This window comes from Camelus bactrianus, chromosome 15 (assembly GCF_048773025.1).
Source record: "Camelus bactrianus isolate YW-2024 breed Bactrian camel chromosome 15, ASM4877302v1, whole genome shotgun sequence".
In the NCBI taxonomy this organism is placed as follows: Eukaryota; Metazoa; Chordata; class Mammalia; order Artiodactyla; family Camelidae; genus Camelus; species Camelus bactrianus.
The window spans coordinates 35710412-35730240 of NC_133553.1; the positions used below are offsets into that span (position 1 = coordinate 35710412).

At 37.4% G+C, this 19829-nt stretch overlaps 1 protein-coding gene across 4 annotated transcripts in view; it reads right to left on the minus strand.

Moving 5' to 3' along the window:
- Positions 1-19829, minus strand: part of NLRC4 (NLR family CARD domain containing 4) — a 34273-nt gene that overhangs the window by 10448 nt on the left and 3996 nt on the right. For all 4 annotated transcript variants that reach the window (XM_010967620.3, XM_045504857.2, XM_010967619.3 and 1 more), the window contains exons 3-8: positions 14421-14539; positions 11209-11469; positions 7685-9679; positions 4109-4201; positions 2059-2229; positions 124-216 (exon numbers count right to left, since the gene is read on the minus strand). In XM_010967620.3, coding sequence (XP_010965922.2) covers positions 124-216; positions 2059-2229; positions 4109-4201; positions 7685-9679; positions 11209-11469; position 14421 — 2614 coding nt within the window. In that variant the 5' untranslated portion in view covers positions 14422-14539. The remainder of the gene's footprint in view (positions 1-123; positions 217-2058; positions 2230-4108; positions 4202-7684; positions 9680-11208; positions 11470-14420; positions 14540-19829) is intronic.

Sequence of the window (19829 nt, forward strand, 5' to 3'; positions counted from 1 at the left end):
GGGCAGTTTAAGAAAGAGCTAAATGACTTATGTGAGGTTCACCTAGTAAAAGAAACCTCAGGGATCAGGGTACGCTTTTCTGACTATTTGAGTATTTGATTTTGGCTAAATTGTCAATCTTACTCAGTTCATGAAGAGCTTCATTTCCATGCTTTTCCAGGTGATTTTCAGATAAATCAAGAATGCTCAGTTTGGCCAAGTTGTGAAGATTCTGAGCTGGGGGAAAAAATTAATCCAAAACAAAAAGACTTTTCAGGAAACTGTATCTGCATTTAAAATATCATTAGAAGAATTCTGAGTCCTTGCCTTCTTTCTTGATAGTATACAAACCATTATTTGACTTGATTGATTTAATTATTCCAAAAGGTATCTGGGTAGGTTTAACCCCCAGTTGCCATGAGGATGAAAGATGAACAGCTGTTTCCTGTTCTTTAGTTCTGACTAATAACCTTCAATTCACAAAAAACCTAAAGTAGCCTGGAATACAGTTGTTATGTCACTTTAGGAAAGTCACTTTGTTTCTTTAAGCCTCATCTTTAGAATGTGGAAGTGGAACTAAATAAACTGTAAGGTTTCTTCCAATTCTAAAATGCCCTTATCATGTGGGAGAAACAAAGGAACCAAAAACAGGTGAGATAAGCTCTTCTCTGTGTACTTCGGTTTAGATGATTTTGTTAATGTCATGGTTGTGATGCTAATAATAAAAACTTAGAAAGTAAAAAAAAAAAAAAAAAAAGACAGATGAGAAAAATAGAAAACAAATAGCAAAATGGCAGATGGAAACCTAATCAATATATAATTACATTAAATGTAAATAGATCAAACACTCGAATTAAAAGACAGATTAATAGGATTAGATTTTTTAAAAGCAAGATCCAACTCCATGCTATCTACAAGAGATGTATTTTAATGACAAAGACACAAATATTTTGAGGTAAAAAATTTGGAAAACTATTTTACATGCAAACGTTAATTATAAAATGCTATCACTCTGGCTAAGAACTGCTTAATTCTTTTCTTCATTACAGATATTCATCATGGTTGTTTAATCTATTTGAAGTTTTTCCTATCAAGACTGATTAGAAAAAAAGCTTCTTTAAAAATAATTTTTTAATGAGTACATACTCTTGTTATAATATTAGCTATTGTTATTTTTAATCAATCATATGAACCCTTTTCTTAGAGTAAAGGGTTCTGGGGTTTTCTTAGAATAAAACTCCTGGGGTTTGGTGCTTTAAAAAACCCCACAGAACTCCTCTTAAAAAGGGTACAATTGGTATTTTCAGTTCTAAACCTATCTCTCTTCAGGACAATTAGAGAAGTAAAGTAGTATGCTCATCATTCTCATGCCCCCAGTGTTTGTCTGGCCTTTTCCAATCATGGGTTTCTCTAGCTTTTGGTTTATGTTAATATACAAATGATTTCCTTAGTAAACCTTACAGACTCCTAGCTATGTTGTATTCTGTTTTAAAAGGGCTAGATTATCTTTTTTTTTTCCAAAATCTAAATTTAAAAAATATGTGAATTGAACATATCCAGTTTATCCAGAAATATGCAAAGGTTTCTCCATATTTGGTATATGTACCATTTAGGAACTCAAAAGACTCAACTCTTATATTAATGTACCAACTCCACCTTAACAGGGCAATAGGTGAGAACTGGAAGGCCTGAGAACATTTAAGGGAACTTTCTCTCTCTGCTTCTCAATCATTTATTTATCCATTTGTTCAAATTTTCATAAAGCAGTTATTATATAACAGGACACGTGTCAAGTTTCACACACCAATTTCTTATTTTCTTCCTCTTTACCTTCTCTTAAAATTATAACATCTTCACTTATCCTGAGATTGTTTCCTGTCAGTCATCTATAAGAAATTTTCATTCAATCATACAGAAGATTATTAAAAACAGGCTAGATATTACATAGAAGTCTTTATTATCTTTTCCTGTTTCTCTAAAAATTAAATCTCCATTTGAGAGACTTAGCAGGGCCTTAGTATAAAAGTATCATATATTCTCTCACACTGTTTTCATTCAGTAAATGCACGCAGCAGTTACCTAGAATTTTCACAGCATTTCCCGACAGGCAGCAGGAGACTAATTGGATTTCTTTAAGGTCACAGGGTTCAGCTGACAGAGACTTGACTATGTAATCCATTCCTTCCCCAATATCAGACAAATGGGTCAAACGAAGTAAACACATCTTCTTCATGTTTGTCAGGCCTTCAGCTGCAAATAGATGGAAAGGAAATGCATTAGGACACCAAGTTAATTTGATATAACTGCAGATTAATGGGCTGAAAGAAGATAAAAAACAATTGCACAGAGACCTTGCCATGCTCTTTCTGTAGAGAACTTGAGCTATGAAAATCCAAGGAGAGTTGTTTTTCTTTCAATGATCACTTTCCAGTCTCCTGGACCATACAAATTTCGCTTAGCAGGCCATTCTCTTAGTAACATGAAAAAAAAAACTATAGTATATGTGTAGAATTTTAATGGGTATCAACATATATCTTTACCATACTTTTTTCATAGAATGAAGTTTTCTGAATGAGCACTCTCCCTTTAATCCCCTCAATAATCTTAGGAGGAATGGAAGCTGAATTCAGAGGGGCAGCTCAGGAATTTCCATTCCTTAGTGTGCTTCTAGTGTAGAATCCTGCTTGTGACTGTAAGATATGTGGCCTCCCTGATGCTTTACGATGAAAACGACATCCAATGCAGCATGTTTAATGAGGTGGAATTTATGTCAAAAATACAATTGAAAACATTCTGAAATGTTCCTTGTTCTTAGGTCTAAAGCTGATGTGGAGTTTAAGATTGACTAGGCATATCTTTGTGTAATTAAAATATTTCCTTATCTTGATGGTACTCTTACCTATAGAAAAAAATATATTGTTTTAATACTATCTACCTTGAAGAACTGTGGGAGGGTTGCAGAGAATGTATGTGATGTACTTAGTGTGGTGCCTGGCACGCAGTAGGTACATGTTAATTGTTGTCATGAGAGTACACATAGCTTAGAGATTGTGAACATGAATTTTGCAGTCAGTTTGATTCCTGGATCCCATACTTAATAATTGTGCAAATGTGGGCAAGTTATTCAGTCTTTTAGCTGTGGCTTTAGGGATAGTTATACCTACATGTTAGGACTATTGTGAGGATTCAAGAAGAGGAAGTATGTAAAAGTACTTAGTTCAGTGTCTATTGTGCAATAACTCTTTAATAAATAGTAATTTAGACTGGTTTATTCAGTCCCAGGCTTTGATTCCTTAATGGTAGCATCAGATTGTCTCAGATAGGTATTTTTGAACCCTTTGTAATAATTGGTGAGACCCTGGGCAAGTCAATAAACTGTTCTAGGTTCCATTGGCAGTAAAATAAGAGTTGAACTAGATGCTCTCAGGCCCCTTCCAGCTCTGCTATTCTGGGTAACTTGTAGGCATCCAATAAATGTTTATTGAAGATTGAATCAATTTGGATATTCACATGCAGGCTATATAATGAAAAAATGTCAGTCATGTTTAAATTGTAGGATAGGGTTGTCTTTAGGCAGGAACCAAAATGAAAAAGAATGTATAAGAAAGCATTTAACTGAGGGCAAACAGGAGGGAGAAAAGAGCAAAAAAAAATTTTAAAAAGTAGGGACATTGAGGGAAAACAGCTTCAGTGGGAATCCCCCCTGTCCTCGAGGGCCTGGCTCCCTTTGATAAATCACATTTTGCTTGTATTCCTGAAGCTTTCGTGGTCCACGTTCATTCTTGTGTCTCATTCAACTTATGAAGTTTTATTGAATTATGAAATACAGCATAAACTTTTTTATCCTGCTTCTATGTTTTAAATATAAACGTAGTCAATCAGCTGGGGAGATAAAAACATATCATGATTTCTGTCCCCAAAAGGATTACAATCTGGGGGTGTACAATTTACATAAAAGGGTGCTGAGAGATTGGAATGGGAGTGGAGAAAATGTCAAGGAACACCAACGTAGTCACAAGGACATAAGGGTATACTTGCCCTGTATAGAAACAGCCAGCGTCAAAGAGTCTTAACTGTTCTTATTATCAAACTTATATTAATAGAAATACTAGAGAAACAAAACTCTGACCTAGTTTTATAGCATCTTCCTCATTCATCTTAACATTATCCAGCATGAGCTTCGTAAGGTTCTTCAAATTACCCAAGCTGTCAGTCAGACCACCTGCCAGAAGAAAAGAGATTGGACTGTGTTCAGCTATCATTCACTAGATTCCTATTACCAATCAAAAATTTTTAGGTGTCATTATGGGCAAGAAATGCTCATGAAGTTCACACAAAACTATATTTTTTGTCAGAGATGGACATCTTCCTTAGCTAAAAGCATGTGTTCCAAATATAATGGAATTACACTGGAAAACAATAACAGAAAGATAATTGGGAAATCTCCAAATGCTTGGAAAGTAAACAACATGCTTCTAAACAAGCATGGATCAAATGGGAAGTCTTAAGAAAAATTAGACAATATTTTGAAAAATACAGAAATAAAAATAAACCGCATCAAAATCTCCAGTTAAAACAGTGCTTAAAGGGAGGTGTAGAGCATTAAATGCTTATGTTAGAAATAAGGAAAGGTTTCAAATTGATAACCTAAGCTTACTACTTAAGAAACTAGAGAGAAGAACAAATAAGCCTAATGCAAGAAGAAGCAATACAATAATAAAGATAAAGGCAGAAATCAATTAAAAATTGCTAACATAAACAATAGGGAAAAATCAATGAAAATTAAAAGCTTTATATTTGAAAAGATCAATGCAATTGATAAATTTCTAGTAGGACTGACAAAGAAAAAAGTGAGGAATAACAAATTACCAATATCAGAAATGAAAGAGGATATTATCACAGAAATTGCAGATGTTAAAAGGATAGAGAATAATATGAACAAATCTACACACATAAATTTGACAACATAGATAAAATTGCCCAATTTCTTGAAAGCCAGAAGCTGTTAAAACTCATCCAATATTATATAAGTAACCTGAATAGTCCTATATAACTATTAAAGAAATTGAATTGGCAAGGGATAGACAAGGGTATTGGCAAATGTTAGATCAATGGAAGTAGATCACACACTTAGCATATGTGAGGTTCTGGGTTCAATCCCCAGTACTTCTGATACAAAGGCTATTCAAACATGAAAGAATAGTCATTTCAATAAATAAAACAACTGGATATTCATAAGGAAGAAAAATGAACCTTTTCTAAACTTCACACCTCACACAAATGTTAACTCAAAATGGATCCTAGATCTAAATGTAAAACATAAAACTTTAAAAGGAGATACAGGAAAAAATTTTCATGACCTGGGGTTATGAAAAGAGTTCTTAGATATGACACTGAAACCATGATTCATAAAGAAAAAAAAAAAAGGAAAGGAAAAAAAGAAATAAAAGACGAAAAAAAGAAATAAAAAAAAAAAAGGATTTCAACAAAATTTAAAACTTTTGTTCTGTGAAAGAAACTGTTAAAAGAATGAAAAGATTAGCTACAGATTGGGAGAAAATATTTTCAAATTAGTTATCTGACAAAGGACTTATATCCAGAATATATAAAGAACACTTAAAACTGAACATTAAGAAAACAAATTGACCCAATTAAAAATGGATAAAAATTTGAACAGACATTTCACCACTATGGCAAATGCACATGAAAAATTTTCAACTTTTATCAGCCAACTCTGATGAGGTAACACTGCACACAGAGTTCCAGTTGCTCCACATCCTCATCAGCATTCAGTATTGTCTGATTTTTATTTTTTCTTAGTGTAAAATGACAAAAGTAGAAAAACACAAAGAATACTAAGTGCTAGTAAGAATGCAGAGCAACTAAAATTCTCATATATTGCTACTGAAAATGTAAATTGTCAAAGTGAAATATAGTTTAGAAGTTTCTTAAAAAGTTAAACAAGCACTTGTAATATGGCCCAGCAATCAATCTCCTAGGTATTTACCCAAGTGAATCGAAAACTTATTTTCACACAAAAACTTGCACAAGAATGCTTATAGTAGCTCTATTTATAATTGCCCAAACTAGAAATAACCTACATGTGTTTCAATGGTGACTATATAAACACACTGTGGTATATCCATACAATGGCTATTCAGCAATAGAATGAGATGACCTAGGAGGATGCTGAAGAGACTTGGAGGGCAAAAACAGAAACCAACTTTAGGTATAAATGACAGGGAACTAGATTCTAGCTATAAAAAAAGTAAGTGCTGATTACAAACTGAAATGTAAAAGAGGGTCAGGGAAATGATGTTATTACAAGAAGTAGAATGGGTGGGCTCTATGCCCAACTGGAGATTATGTGTCTTGCCCAAAGAGCATAGGAGCAGATCATGAAGCTCTAGTCAATTGTTACCAAGGGAGGATGTGGGCCTGCAGTTGCCAACCCATAATTTTCAAGAGAAACCTGTATTTTCACATGACATCTCCCAATTTCAAAATGGTGGCAACGCCTTCAGGGAGAAGAGTTTTGGTTAGGGGAGAAGGAAAGGAAGGAGACTTTTCACGTAGTTGTTTTATAATTTGAACTATGTGACTCTATTACTCAAAAAGTAAATTAAAATATTGGCAAATATTAAAAAGAAAAAATTTAATTGTACAGAGGCCAAATTCAGCACATAAGCAACTGGTTTGCAAGATCAGAACAAAGGAATAGCCATCAAAAGGAGATGGTTACCTTCCTGACAGAAAGTAGTCTAATGTCGTCTGGGTGACTATCCAGAATCTTAAAGCAGGAACTCCTGCATTGAGTAGGAGGTTGCGAAGATTATCTATGCAAAAGATTCTAGGCTCCTAAAATGATAGAAAATGTCCTCTACAGGGTGACAAGGGAGGCAGAGCCGAATGGGAAATTATTTGTGGATGAAAATGAATCCCAGATTACAGTCAAGTAGAGGAAGGCTCCAGCCAGCCCGTAGCTTCACACCACTCAGCAGCCCCTGCTCTGGGCTACAGGGCTGATCTACACAGGTAAGGCTGGTCTACACAGGTAAGACAGCCACTCACCTTCAGTGTCATTTTGAATTTGGGGAAACTCCCCTTTACCCAGAAAGATTGACCCAGCATGTATGTGTCTGAAATTTCTTCATGTCAGACAAAACCTTTTCCCAAAATCTTCTTTCAAAATGAATGATACTTGGGGTGGGGGTGAAGCTGGGTATGTGCTGCAACTTCCTAGATGAGAATCCAGTGATGCAATTAGCCACCAGTTTCTGTAGGTGATTAGTTTACAGGCTGGATTTCCTCCCAGGCTTGAAGGCAGGAGGGGTGCTACTTGGCAGGGAAGCAATGAGTGTTAAGTAGAGATGGAGTTACTGACAAGAGGAAGGGTTCACAGAAGACAAGCTTAACCGACTGTACATACACCCACACACAGACAAACACACTCTTTACCATACACGCCATATAGCTATTCAAACAGACCACAGAGCTTCAGCTCTGAGAATCCTCCCTAGGGCTTCCCAATCTGACAGCCTTGCCCCGACAATGGAACCCTCTCCCCAACCCTCCCACCTCCCTTCCAAGTCCTGACACCTGGTAGAAACCATTAGAAAATTTAAAGCAAAACAAATGATAACTCATATTCCCACATTAAGTAGCCAGGTTTGATTATAGCTTAAACTGCTGGTATTTACAATACCTGGCAGCCGTTGAGTCTGTAGGTCATGAATCCTCAAGGTTTTCAGGTTTGTCACAGATGTGATATGCTGCTCGTCTTCTAAGGTGAGGGGACTGGCTTCCACTATGAGGAAATGAATGTTCTCAGAGATGCTGAGGACTGAACTGAGGCTTCCAGCCATGCCGGCACATCTCTTAATGCACAATCTGAGGCTTACAGCAGAGCTGAATATTTTCTCCAGATATTTTATATCTTGCTTATTCAACTTGCAGAAATCCCGGAGTGTGACCTCCAGGGTCTTGAATTCCTGCTTCGAGTTGAAGAGCAAAGACACAGCCCTGCTGGGAATATAGGTTCCTGAGGACTCTTGAGTGTGGGTCCTGCTTATGTCTCCTGCCGCCTTGTCCAGCGAAGCTTCAGCTCCCCCGTAAAGGTCCAGTTTTACGAAGTCCAGAGCACTTGCACAATTAGGCAGGTCTTCAAAGAAGTCAAATAAGTAATCAGGGATGTTCTGTGAGTTGATATATAAGCTTTTACCACGAAAGAAAGCTTCAAATTCTTCCCTCAGGGTTGATGTGGACATGCTCTCATGGAATAAATTGATGCCACACTCTGTAAAGCAATTGATGTTTCTGTCTTTCAGCGTTTCTTGCACAGTGGTGCTTTTCACATTTTGCATAGACTCCTGCCTCCAGAGAGGCCTCTTGGTGACAGAAAGCCCGAGGAGGCTGCCGTGTTGACACACTGACGCAAGGTGTTTCAGAACAGCCCTGGTGGCCTCGTCAGATGACCCACACGTGTACAGGAGCAGGCTGCTATACTTGGATGTAATGTCTGAAATGGAAACCATTTTCTGTAAGTGACCGTTCCCCTTGGTCACCTCCGCTGGCTCTCCAGAGTTCAGTAAACTGCTGAGTCTGCGCCCTGCTGTGTACTCCTGGAAAGATTTATGAAAGAATTTATACTTTGCCTTGAACCGTTGAGCTGTGTATTTACAGAGGAGTCCCGTTGTCAGTAGGACATCCTCGTTCACGCTGGACAAGTCATCTGGTTCGAAATCAAACCTCTGGGAGAACACGCCCTCCAGAGCTAGGTCTCCACAGTGGTCCAGGCTCCGAGTAACTTCACTGGGAGCCACCCCTTTACGTTTGTGCTTGTTTTTATTTATTTGCAGATCATAGAACGCACGGAACAGTGTGGTCTGTGTGTGAGAGTGGAACTCACTTTCTCCCATCTGGATCGCACACGTGATGACCACAAAGAGAGGGGTCTTCATCAGATTCCTCAAGCACCTGAATTTCTGAATTTGGAGCAACAAGCCCTCAGCAAGCTCTTTTATCAGCACTTCCCGGATGAGAGCCTGGGCACTGTCCTCCGTCATGTCCCCCACCTCGGCGATCAGTGCACCAAACTGCCGGATGTGCCTCAGGCACTCCGTGGTGGTGGTGACAATGACCATGTTCTTAAAGCGGTGGTTTTCCTTTATCAGGGCATTGATTTCTGGGCAGTTCTGGGCCTTAAATTCATTGTAGCCATCAAGGAGGAAAAGAACCCTCTGCCGCAGCTTCAGCAGCGTGGCCATAAAAGTCTGCTTCCTGATAGTGTCAGGTATATCCAGGAGTTGGTCACATAGGGTTTCAAAGAGTCCACCCTGGGCCCTGCTCAGACGGAGAAAGAAGACCAATTTGAACTTGGTCAGAGCCTGACACTCTCCAGAGGCCCAGAGCATGGCAATTCGCTGCAGCAGAGTGGACTTCCCTTTGCCTGATTCCCCTTCGATGATGCAGGGGCTCTGAAGAGTGTCCAGCAGGCCACTCAGGGTCAGCTGCTCCAGACGGTGATGATGTTGGTCCTTCCTCCACAGAACCGGTTCTGTGAAGGTTCTTTTCAAATTAAAAATAATGTCAATATCTTCACCCAGGGGATGGAAGTTCAGAAAAGATGGAGTGTGGTATAAGTCCTTTAAATCCTGAGCCAAAACATCTAAGTCCTCTTCTGACATTTGATGAAAAAGACCTGTTAGAGAAGAGGTGAGGTTAAAGAGGACCAAATTCTGTGTCTCCCCAGAACCTAGAGTTCAGGAGGATGAAGGGAGAGTGATGCTGAGAACCTTCCCTTGGTGACTTTAATTTCTCTCCTCATTTTTGAGCTCACAGAAAGGGTTCCAAATATTTACTTCTGCTTTTCCCTGTTACCCTTTGCCCTACTTCCCCTTTGCCTTGTTTCCTCCTTTCCACCACCAAATCTTATAGCAGCTGATTGGAAATCAGAGGAGCCAGAGTTTGGGTTCAGGAAACTATGTGAGAAAAGTGGGGCTATGGCTGAGAATGATGGTCAGGAGTAACTTGTAGCAGATCAAGCCTTAACCGTAAAATCTTGTCATGAAATGACATTAATTAAACATTAATTAAAATCTATCATGAAATAATTTACTAATTTGAAGAAATAAGAACTACATAAATATTTCATGAAAGGCAGAATCATGCTCCTTTAGTCAATCAGACTCTTTACCATGGTACTTGAATCACAGTCAGGGGGCCATTTGTCCACAGATGGGCCTCATCAGACTAAGGACTGTTAGGGGAGGATATAGCTCAGTGGTAGAGTACATGCTTAGCATGCGCAAGGTCCTGGGTTCAATCCCCAGTACTTCCACTAAAAAATAAAATAAAGTAAAAAAATTAATTAAAAAATACATAAAGAAATATGATAAACTCCCCACCTCCCCCCCAAAAATAAAAAACAGACTAAGGAATGTTGAAAACTACTACTGCATTGACTTTTTTTTATCATTATTTTATTAAACAGTACAATTCATCTTATTACTATTTTCACACACACTGTCCACATTCTCACATTAGGTGATAATAGAAATATAACTAAAGTGAATTTAAATTATTGCTTAGAAAGAGAGAATACTTAAGAACTAAGTCTGAACACCATGTGTCATTTTGGAAGTTTTTAGGCATTTTCATAAAAATATGAAATATGTCACCATTAGCTAGTATTATTTAATTCTGCCTAGAAAGTGTCAAGCCCTGAAATAATAAAACTGCATTGACTTGTTTTTTTATTTTTTATATTTTATTTCATTTGTGAGTTTTTTGTTTGGCTGCATTTTAATTTTATTTGAGGGAGAGTAATTTTATATATATATTCTTTTAATGGTGGTCCTGGGAATCGAACCCAGGACCTTGTGCATGCTGAGTACACACTCTACCACTGAGCTATACCGTCCCCCCTGCACTGACTTCTTAAGTGCCTTCATTGTCCACCCAGTTTGCTTTGAAGTCAGATTATAAAAATAATTTATTCCCTGCCCCTGGAGTTACTCATTTGGCCTCCCCATCGAGTAATTTAGTGGGAGTTGTTGTTGTTGTTGTTGTTGTTTTATTCCTGAGAGTGTCTGAGCTATTCCTTAACAGGACCAAAGCCCACTACCCAGTGTGATGAGGAGGGAGGGGAGGAAAGGCTCTGTCATGGGGGTTTTGGATCTTCATGGTTTATTCTATCTGTACAACAGACACAAGCAAACTGATACTCACTAAGACCATGCAAGTCCTGAAACAGAGGGTAGTTCCACTTTTCAAGGGATTTCAGAAAGAGGTTACAGGCTTCTGAACCCTTCTTCAAAATCATGTGAACGATTCCTCTCACAGCATCCTGCTCAATCTTCTCGCAGCAAATGACGTTTACTTCTTCGTGATTCAGGACATTCCATACAAATAGCTCGTCCACAATTTGCTTTGTAACAGTCATTCCCATCCTTTGAATGAGGACTTGACTGTTCTCCTTTATGAAATTCACTAAGGGGAATGGGTGGAAATATAAATACTCATTTATTTATTTACATAAAATGTGCACATCAGCATCATGTTGCCAGAGAGTTAGGGTCATGCAATTTTTTTCCTTTGGGCTTATCCTGAGTTATGGAGATGCCAAATGCTTGAATTTCAGGGCCTCAAGAAAAGCTCTGTAAAGCCCTTCATCCCTAACCCCAGTGTCCTTGGTCAGCAAAATGTTTTTTTCGTTGATAATGAAGTAAGGCGAGTAATCTTGTTCCTTGACCTCCAGGGAGGTCACAGTGGTAAGACTGGGCTTATGAGTAGTGAGCCTCACATACCGTCTGCCAGTTGCTACCATCTGTGTAACCTTGGCAAGTTGCTAAACCTCTTTGAACCTATTTCGGTGCCATGCTGCTAAACGTTGAACATACTGGCTCTCTGAGGTTAAAGGCCCAAATTCATAGCACGTACCAATCTTCATGTTATAGTATTTCCACTGTGGCCAATTTCAAGCTAACAATATATGTCAACTGGCTAACAAAAATCACAAAAATTCAACCATCAGTTCTCACCAAAACAGTAATAATCGTGGGGGTTTCTATACCGGAACTTTACCAGGCATCTGGTTCTTACTTCAGGACCTTCTCATCTAAAATCGCCCACACTTTCCTCTTAAATAAGACATCTCGATGGACCAATGACTAATCAGCCCATGCCCACACATAACTGTGGTGTCATGCATTTGGTATTTTTATAATTTTAAGGGAGGTAACTTGCAAGGACTCCACTATGGCCGTCTGAGGCCCCGATGCAGTCAAACCAATTGAAGCTGGACTTGAATGAACATCATTTACCCGCATCAGTAAACCATAAGGTGTTATTCAGTCAATGGTTACAGGACATAGTTCGAATTTACACCCACATACACCCACATACACGTACGTACTTGTTAAGCAAGTAATTAGCTTGCTTAAACAAACCCCCCTTAACTCCCACAAGTTCTACCCCCTACGCACCAGATAGTCCTGCCAAACCCCAAAAACAAGACATAGCGTATAAGCTAATAGAACCCAGACAAACCCTATACATGGAACTTAATTACCTAAGTGGCAACACAGCCATATCCTACCAATGTGCTACTTAGATATATTCAAAATAAATAGACAGCTATCTCCCTAGATCTGCCAAAAATTTTAAAACAAAATTCAACAACTGTTTTTAACGGGCCCCCATGTCATTTTAACGTCACCCCGAATCTGATACATAGCCTGTTATTGTAGCTGAAACTTAAAGCGAGGTGCTGAAAATGCCTCTTGTCTCCTTATCTGTACAATGGAGTTGAGAACAGTATTTTACTTATGAAGTTGTAATGAGAATTCATGGATAGTATTTCATACAAAAGTAATGGCTCAATACATGTTAGCTACTATTTATAGCCATTATCCTTCTGTCACCTCTCAAAGGAGTAGTACATTTTATCCCCCTTAGAATTTAATCTTTTCTGAGGAGTATCACTGCAAAACAGTTGTCTGTATTCAGTGTAAGCTCTCTTACCTCTCACAGTGAAGTTCCCTGGAGAAGCTGCCTCATTTCTGTGTCTGACTGTCCAAGATTTAACTCTCCCAGGCAGTCCCTGACAGTGCGGAGACATGGCTCCCTGGTGTTGTACACTCAGACACTGTCTGCACCAGGTTTCTTCCTAGGCTAGGCTGCTCCTGGTTTTCAAATCTTTCTTGATTCAGCCAAGTGGATGTCTACTCCCAAATGCCCCGAGGCTTCCCTCATCTGAAATGCACATCAGGCATTCAGACCCCCAGGGCCCCAGCCCAGGTCCCCTTCCTCTCTGTTGCAGATCCCTGCTACTCACCTCAGCTGCAAGGTTACCATATCCCCATCTGCATGGCCCATCAGGCATTCTCATCTCTCTCTCTCTGGGATCTCATCTGTTCTCTTGGCTTCTACATCCTCTCTATGGAGACAACTTCTAAGTCTGGTTCTAGTCACTATCTTCATTTCACAGCTGAAGAAATGTCGCCTCAGAAAGACCTAGAGACCACCACCACAAGATCACAAGACTAGCCCTTCAAAGGCAACAGTTCTTCAGCTGTAAAATTAAGATACCAACCCTTTAACTATTTAAAAGACTCATGAACAAGACTGAATAAAGTCACATAAGTCATAGACATAAAATATTTTAAAATTTGAAAAGTGCACTGCTGTGTAACTCTAGGGTGTTCATATCACTAACCATGTGTATCTCCCTGTGTGTGGGCTACCATACTCCTCTCTTACCAAGTAGTTAGATGAAAACCATGCTGCTCATTCATTCATTCATTCATTCAGTATTCATTCTTATCAGAATCTCTCTGTTTAGACTAGTGCTGTACAGGAGAATTTTCTGAGATGATGAACATGTTCTATATGTGCTCTGCCCAGTAGTGTAGCCATTAGTCACATGTGGCTACTGAGCACTTGAAACGTCGTTAGTGTGAATGTGCAACTGAATTTTAAATTTTATTTTATTTCTGTTTATTTAAATTCACATTTAAATAGATACATATGGCTACTGATACTAATTACATTGGATAGCACAGTCTACACCAAGTCTACAACAAGAGTTACATATTGGTTGCCACTTAGATCTACATCATGTTTCTTCACAATGATCTTGACAGGTATAGCTCTCTGCTATCTGACTGGGAAGATAAGACTGAATAGGTGATGGCAGGGGGCCAATATTTTAAAACACACACCTGGTTACTCTTTGTGAAAGTCGTAGCCTATCTGTAGTTCTGCCATTTATCACAGGCTGCCATTTTTATAACTGAATTCTCAAAATCACAGAAGAATATTTGATGGGAATTCCACATATAACTGATCAGAGGAAGGCATGAACTGATTTTCCGTTCAACATCATCCAGTTTTGGTAATACACTACATAATCAGGTAGATTTTATTTCCAGTATACTTACTTGTTCTGAATAAAAGCTTTCCAATTTTCTATATCTCAATAGACAATATTATTTCCAAATAGACAGGTCAAAGATGATTCCAATATTGTCCTCTTCTTTCTCTAAAATGTTTCCTTATTCTGTAAAACCAACAAAACAGAACCAGAAACTATCAGGCAGCAACCATTGTCACTTTCGTGTTTATTCTTTTCTTCCACACTAAAAAAAATAGCTATACATAACGTTTGACATCTGTTTTTTTTCATATACTATATTTTTGAGATCCTTCTATATCAGTTAAGTATTAAACTGCCTCATTTAAAAAATCAGTTTCATTGAGGTATAATTTACATGGAATAACATGCAAAGAGCTTTGACAAATATATACACCCAAGTTGGTAATACCCTTGTTAGGATTTAGATATCCCATCACTGTGGAAAGTTCCCTTGTGCCTCTTTATAGTTCGTTCCTCCTATTCCCCATCAAAGCAACCACTGATCTGATTTCTTTAAATATAAATTGGTTTAGCCTGTTCTAGAAGTTCATGTAAGTGGACAAATGTAGTATGTACTCTTGTCTGGTTCCTTTCACTTACTATCATGCTTTTGAGATTTGCTTTGTTTGCAGGTGTTGGTAATTCAGTCCTTTTTATGGCTGAGCATTATTTCATTGTAGGAACAGATTGATCTGCTTACCAGTTCTCCTGTTGATGGACATTTGATTTGTTTCCAGTTTTTTGGCTATCATGAATAAAGCTTCTATGAACATTCATGTAAGTATCTTTGTGGACATATGTTTTCATTTCTACTAGGTAAATACATAGAAGTGGAATTTCTGGGTCATATGGTGAATGTATGTTAATTTTATAGATGGTGCCAAACTGTTTTTCAAAGTGGTTATATCATTTTACATGCCTACCAGCAGATAAAATCAAAAGTTCCAGCATTTGGCATTATCTGTCTTTTTAACTTTAGTCATTCTAATGAGTGGTTAGTGGTATCTCATTTTATAGTTTTAATTTTCATTTTCTTGATTTCTAATGATGTTGAGCATCTTTTCACGTATTTTATTGTTCATTTATAAATCTTTTGTGAAGTGTCTGGACAAATCTTTTGTCTATTTTACAAATTGGGTTGTCTTTTCATTATTGACTTTTAAGAGTTCTTCATAGATTCAAGATGCAAGTTTTTTTTTGTCAGATATATGTATTGTGACTAGTTTCTCATCATCTGTGGTTGTTTTGATTGTACCTGGGATTTAATTTATCGAAAGAACTGAGTGACAAAATGGAAAGGTCAATGCCAGTGAAAGAAGTTTTATTACTTACAGTTCCCGAGGACGGCCTGCTGTGTCACACAGGGCCACCTGGGGGCCTCATGGGAAAGAACCAGAGTTGATCAGGAGGCAAAAAAGGAGAAAGCTTAGCCCGGAGCCTGTATAATGGTTATCATAGGAAGGAATGGATGAGGCAGAGTAGGCGTGTTTGAACTACTTTAAGATTGGATAGTTTGAGTAATTTCAGCAGACTCTGGGCTATAAGGGTGGCCCAGGAGAGATTTAGGGCAGGGGAAATATTGGCTTGGTGTGTGAGAGCTCAATAAAGTTGGTGATAGGGGATAGGGTCTTTGAATCGGTTGGTTTAGATATATAAAAGTCACATTCATAGGTAGTTTTGTTTTTTTTTTCTTTCCGTAGGAATTAGCTAGCCCTGGTAGGGGCAGTCTCTTCTGGCCAGCAAAGCCCCAAGATATCAAAACATCATAAAATATAGAAAATGAAAACATGATTAATACAATGGTTTGCTTTTTATTCTTTTGCATCTTTTGACGAGCAAAACATTTTCATTTTTATGAAGTCTAACTTACTAATTTTTTTCCTCTCTGATTTATGCTATTTGTGTCCTGTCTACAAAATCACTGTTATCCTGAGTCACAAAAATTTTCAACTAAGTTTTCTTCTAGAGGTTTTATAGTTTTAGCTTTTACATTTAGGCCATTGATCCATTTTGAGCTAATTTTTGTTTATGATGTGAGATAAGGAGTAGAGGTTCATCTTTTCCTCATAGGCATACCGGTTTTTCCATCATGATTGGTTAGGAAGAATATCTTTTACCTATTGAATTTATGAATCTACTTCTGGACTCTATTCTCTTCCACTGATTTATGTCTATCCTTATGCCAATATCACACTGTCTTGTTTATTCTATCCTTATAGTAAGTCTTGAAATCTGGTAGTTTGAATTCTTTAATTTTCCTCTTTTTCAGAATTGTTTGCATTTCCATATAAATTTTAAAATAAGTTTATTAATTTCTATTTAAAAAATTTTTTTGGCTTCTGACTTCTGGTCTTGCAGGTAAGGAAGTTGTAACTCCTTCCTAACATCAAGTAAAAAGCTGAATAAACTGAAAATGAACAACTCTTACATCTATCATAGAATTGAAGTCACAGGGCAAACTGCTGCCCCCAAATGGAAGAGACAGGTAGCTACAAAATCACTACTTACTGGAGCAGAAAACCCACAAGGAGCAGACACTCCTGTGAGGGACCAGTATCCAGGTAGGAAACCGTAAATTAATTGACGAATTTCTAGAGGGTCAGTGTGGACAAGTCTGACAGATGAAATCACCAGGAGGGGCCAGTCTTAGGAAGACCCCCATGCTTTTGTGAGTTTTACCTCCAGGAGCCCTAGCAAATTCTCATAGTAAAGAGCAGAGAAAAATACTCTTGCTTCCAGCAAGGGGAGGGAGAAAGTAATCATTTCAAAATATGCCCAGAACATCCTATTTTTCCTCACAATGCCTGACCTCAGCATCAATTACTTTATCAGAGTCTCACCTACTGGGATATTAACAGAGCCCAACTGACCCAGGAGAGGGAAATGCCCCACTGTATCCTCTGCTAGCTTTACACCTGAGGGAGTGTTTATTTAATTTACTAAAGAGACATTTAAAAGTCATTAGAATCAATTCCCAAGTAAAAAGGCAAGGGCATAGATTGTAGTAGAATCAATCAAGTTCTGGATATAATGTGAAATAGAATATTTATGAATTTCTGTTAAACTTATCCTTATGTTTAGGACTTAATAACTATTTTTTATTTGATACCTCATGTGAAAGAAACTTTTTGAAATTAAAATTTTTAAAAAGTCTTCTTCAACTGATCAAAGATGTATTGACAATTCTGGCAAGACTGTCTATTGAACACAAATATGCAAAATGATCAGTTTGCTAAAGTCATTGACAAAGTTGCAGAAGGTAAGGATTGAGAAAGTGTGTTATTAATTATTACTATGCTGGACTAATATGTAAGAATAAGTTTTTCCCTTTTTATACTGTGATATTTACTTTATTTATTTATTTATTTTACTGCATAATTATATAGACATGAAGTTCAATAAAATAAAATTGTTACTATAAAACAACACCAGATTCAAAAATGGACAAAGAACTTAAATAGACATTTCTCCAAAGAAGATACACAAATGGCCAACAAGCACATGAAAAGATGCTTAATATCACTAATCACTAGGGAAATGCAGATCAAAACCACAATGAGATATCACCTCGAACCCATTAGAATGACTGCTATTAACAACAAAAACAGAGAATAACAAATGTTGGCAAGGATGTGGAGAGACTGGAACTCTGCACTTTGGTAGGAATGTAAAATGGTGCAGCTGTTATGGAATATAGTTCTTCAGAAAATTTAAAATAGAATTACTGTATGATCCCACAGTTTCACTTTCGGGAAATACCCAAAAAATTGAAAGCAAGGTCTTGAAGAGATATTTGTACACCTGTATTCATAGTAGCATTATTCATGACAGTCAAAAGGTAGAAGCAACCCAAGTGATAATCAGTGGATGAATGGATAAACAAGATGTGATATATATATATATATATATATATATATATATATATATATATATATATATATATATATATATGTATATGTATATATATATGTATATATATACGTACGTATATATATACATATATATGTATATATATACGTATATATATACATATATATATACATATATATATATATATATATATGATGGAATATTATTCAGTTTTAAGGGAGGAAGTCCTGTCATAAGCTACCATATGGACAAAACTTGAAGACATTGTTCTAAGTGAAATAAGCTAGTCAGAAAAAGATGAATACTGTATGTTTTAACTTATGTTAAATATCTAGAATAGCCAAATTCATAGAAACAGAAAATAGAATGGTGGTCACCCAGGGGCTATGGGGAAGAGAAAATGAGGAACTGCTGCTTAATGGATACAGACTTTCAATTTTGCAAGATGCAGAAGTTCTGGAGATTGTACAACAATGTGAATACACCTACTGCTACTGAGCTATACACTTGAAAATGGTTAAGATGGTAAATTTCATGTTACATGTATTTTACCACAATTAAAATTTAAGAAGAAAAGAAAATTGTCACTGTCTGAGTTTCTTTTCTAGCCATTACTATTGTTAACTTTGTTATATGATTATTATTGAAAATACAATTATATAAAGGAGGGAGGTGTTTGAAATGATTTATTTAAATGTCAAATACGCTCGGTATACCCAGCCAAGATACAAGCAGTCATGCTTTTAGGGCCAAGCTTTGTATCACTGGACAAATAAATGAGATTTAAATGGAACTTCTTCTTAAATGGCTATTGGATGGGGTACCAAAGAACTGGGCCCCAGCGTGTCTGTGTGATGAGCCAGAGGCTCTGAGGCTTTCAGAGATGAGACAAGCAAGAAAAGCTGTCAAAGGAAGAAAGAGCATTTTCTAGGGCAGTTTTTTAAACTGGTGAACTCATTAGCAGGTCATGATATCAATTTAAGTGTGTTACAATTAGTATATTCTAAAAAAGCAAAATAGAATTAAAACTCTCGGAATGCACTGTCTTTTTTTACGTTTCAGTTATTTCTGCATCCTGGCACTGGGTAGTGATGTCAGATGAATTTCTTATTATGCAAGCAGATGAAGCAGCAGAGGGAAGGAGCCATGGGGTAAAGAGTCTGAAAATGGAGACTGGGACAACTCAACGAGTGCCAAGATTGAATTCAAATTCCAGCTCTACCACTGATGGGCTGAGAGCCCGCAATCAAGGGATGGTGACTGGTACATGGAAAGAATAGCAGCTACTTGAGTTTCTTTCCTCCCTTTCCACCCACTCCCCCCAAAAAGGGTGGATCTGGGAGGAATCAGACCTTCCTTGACTGGGTCAGAGCTTAAGTGAGAACAGAAAAAAGAGGAAGAAGATAGAGGAAGGAGCTGAGAAGTTGTTTATATTCACATGCAAACTGAATAAACCAATCCCAGAGTTAGCCCTCCAGTCACTTTGTCTGCTAAAATAATAAATTAAAATTGCTACATGGATCATCAGGCAGGAATCTCAGCTGATTCTGAAGATGCTCAAAAT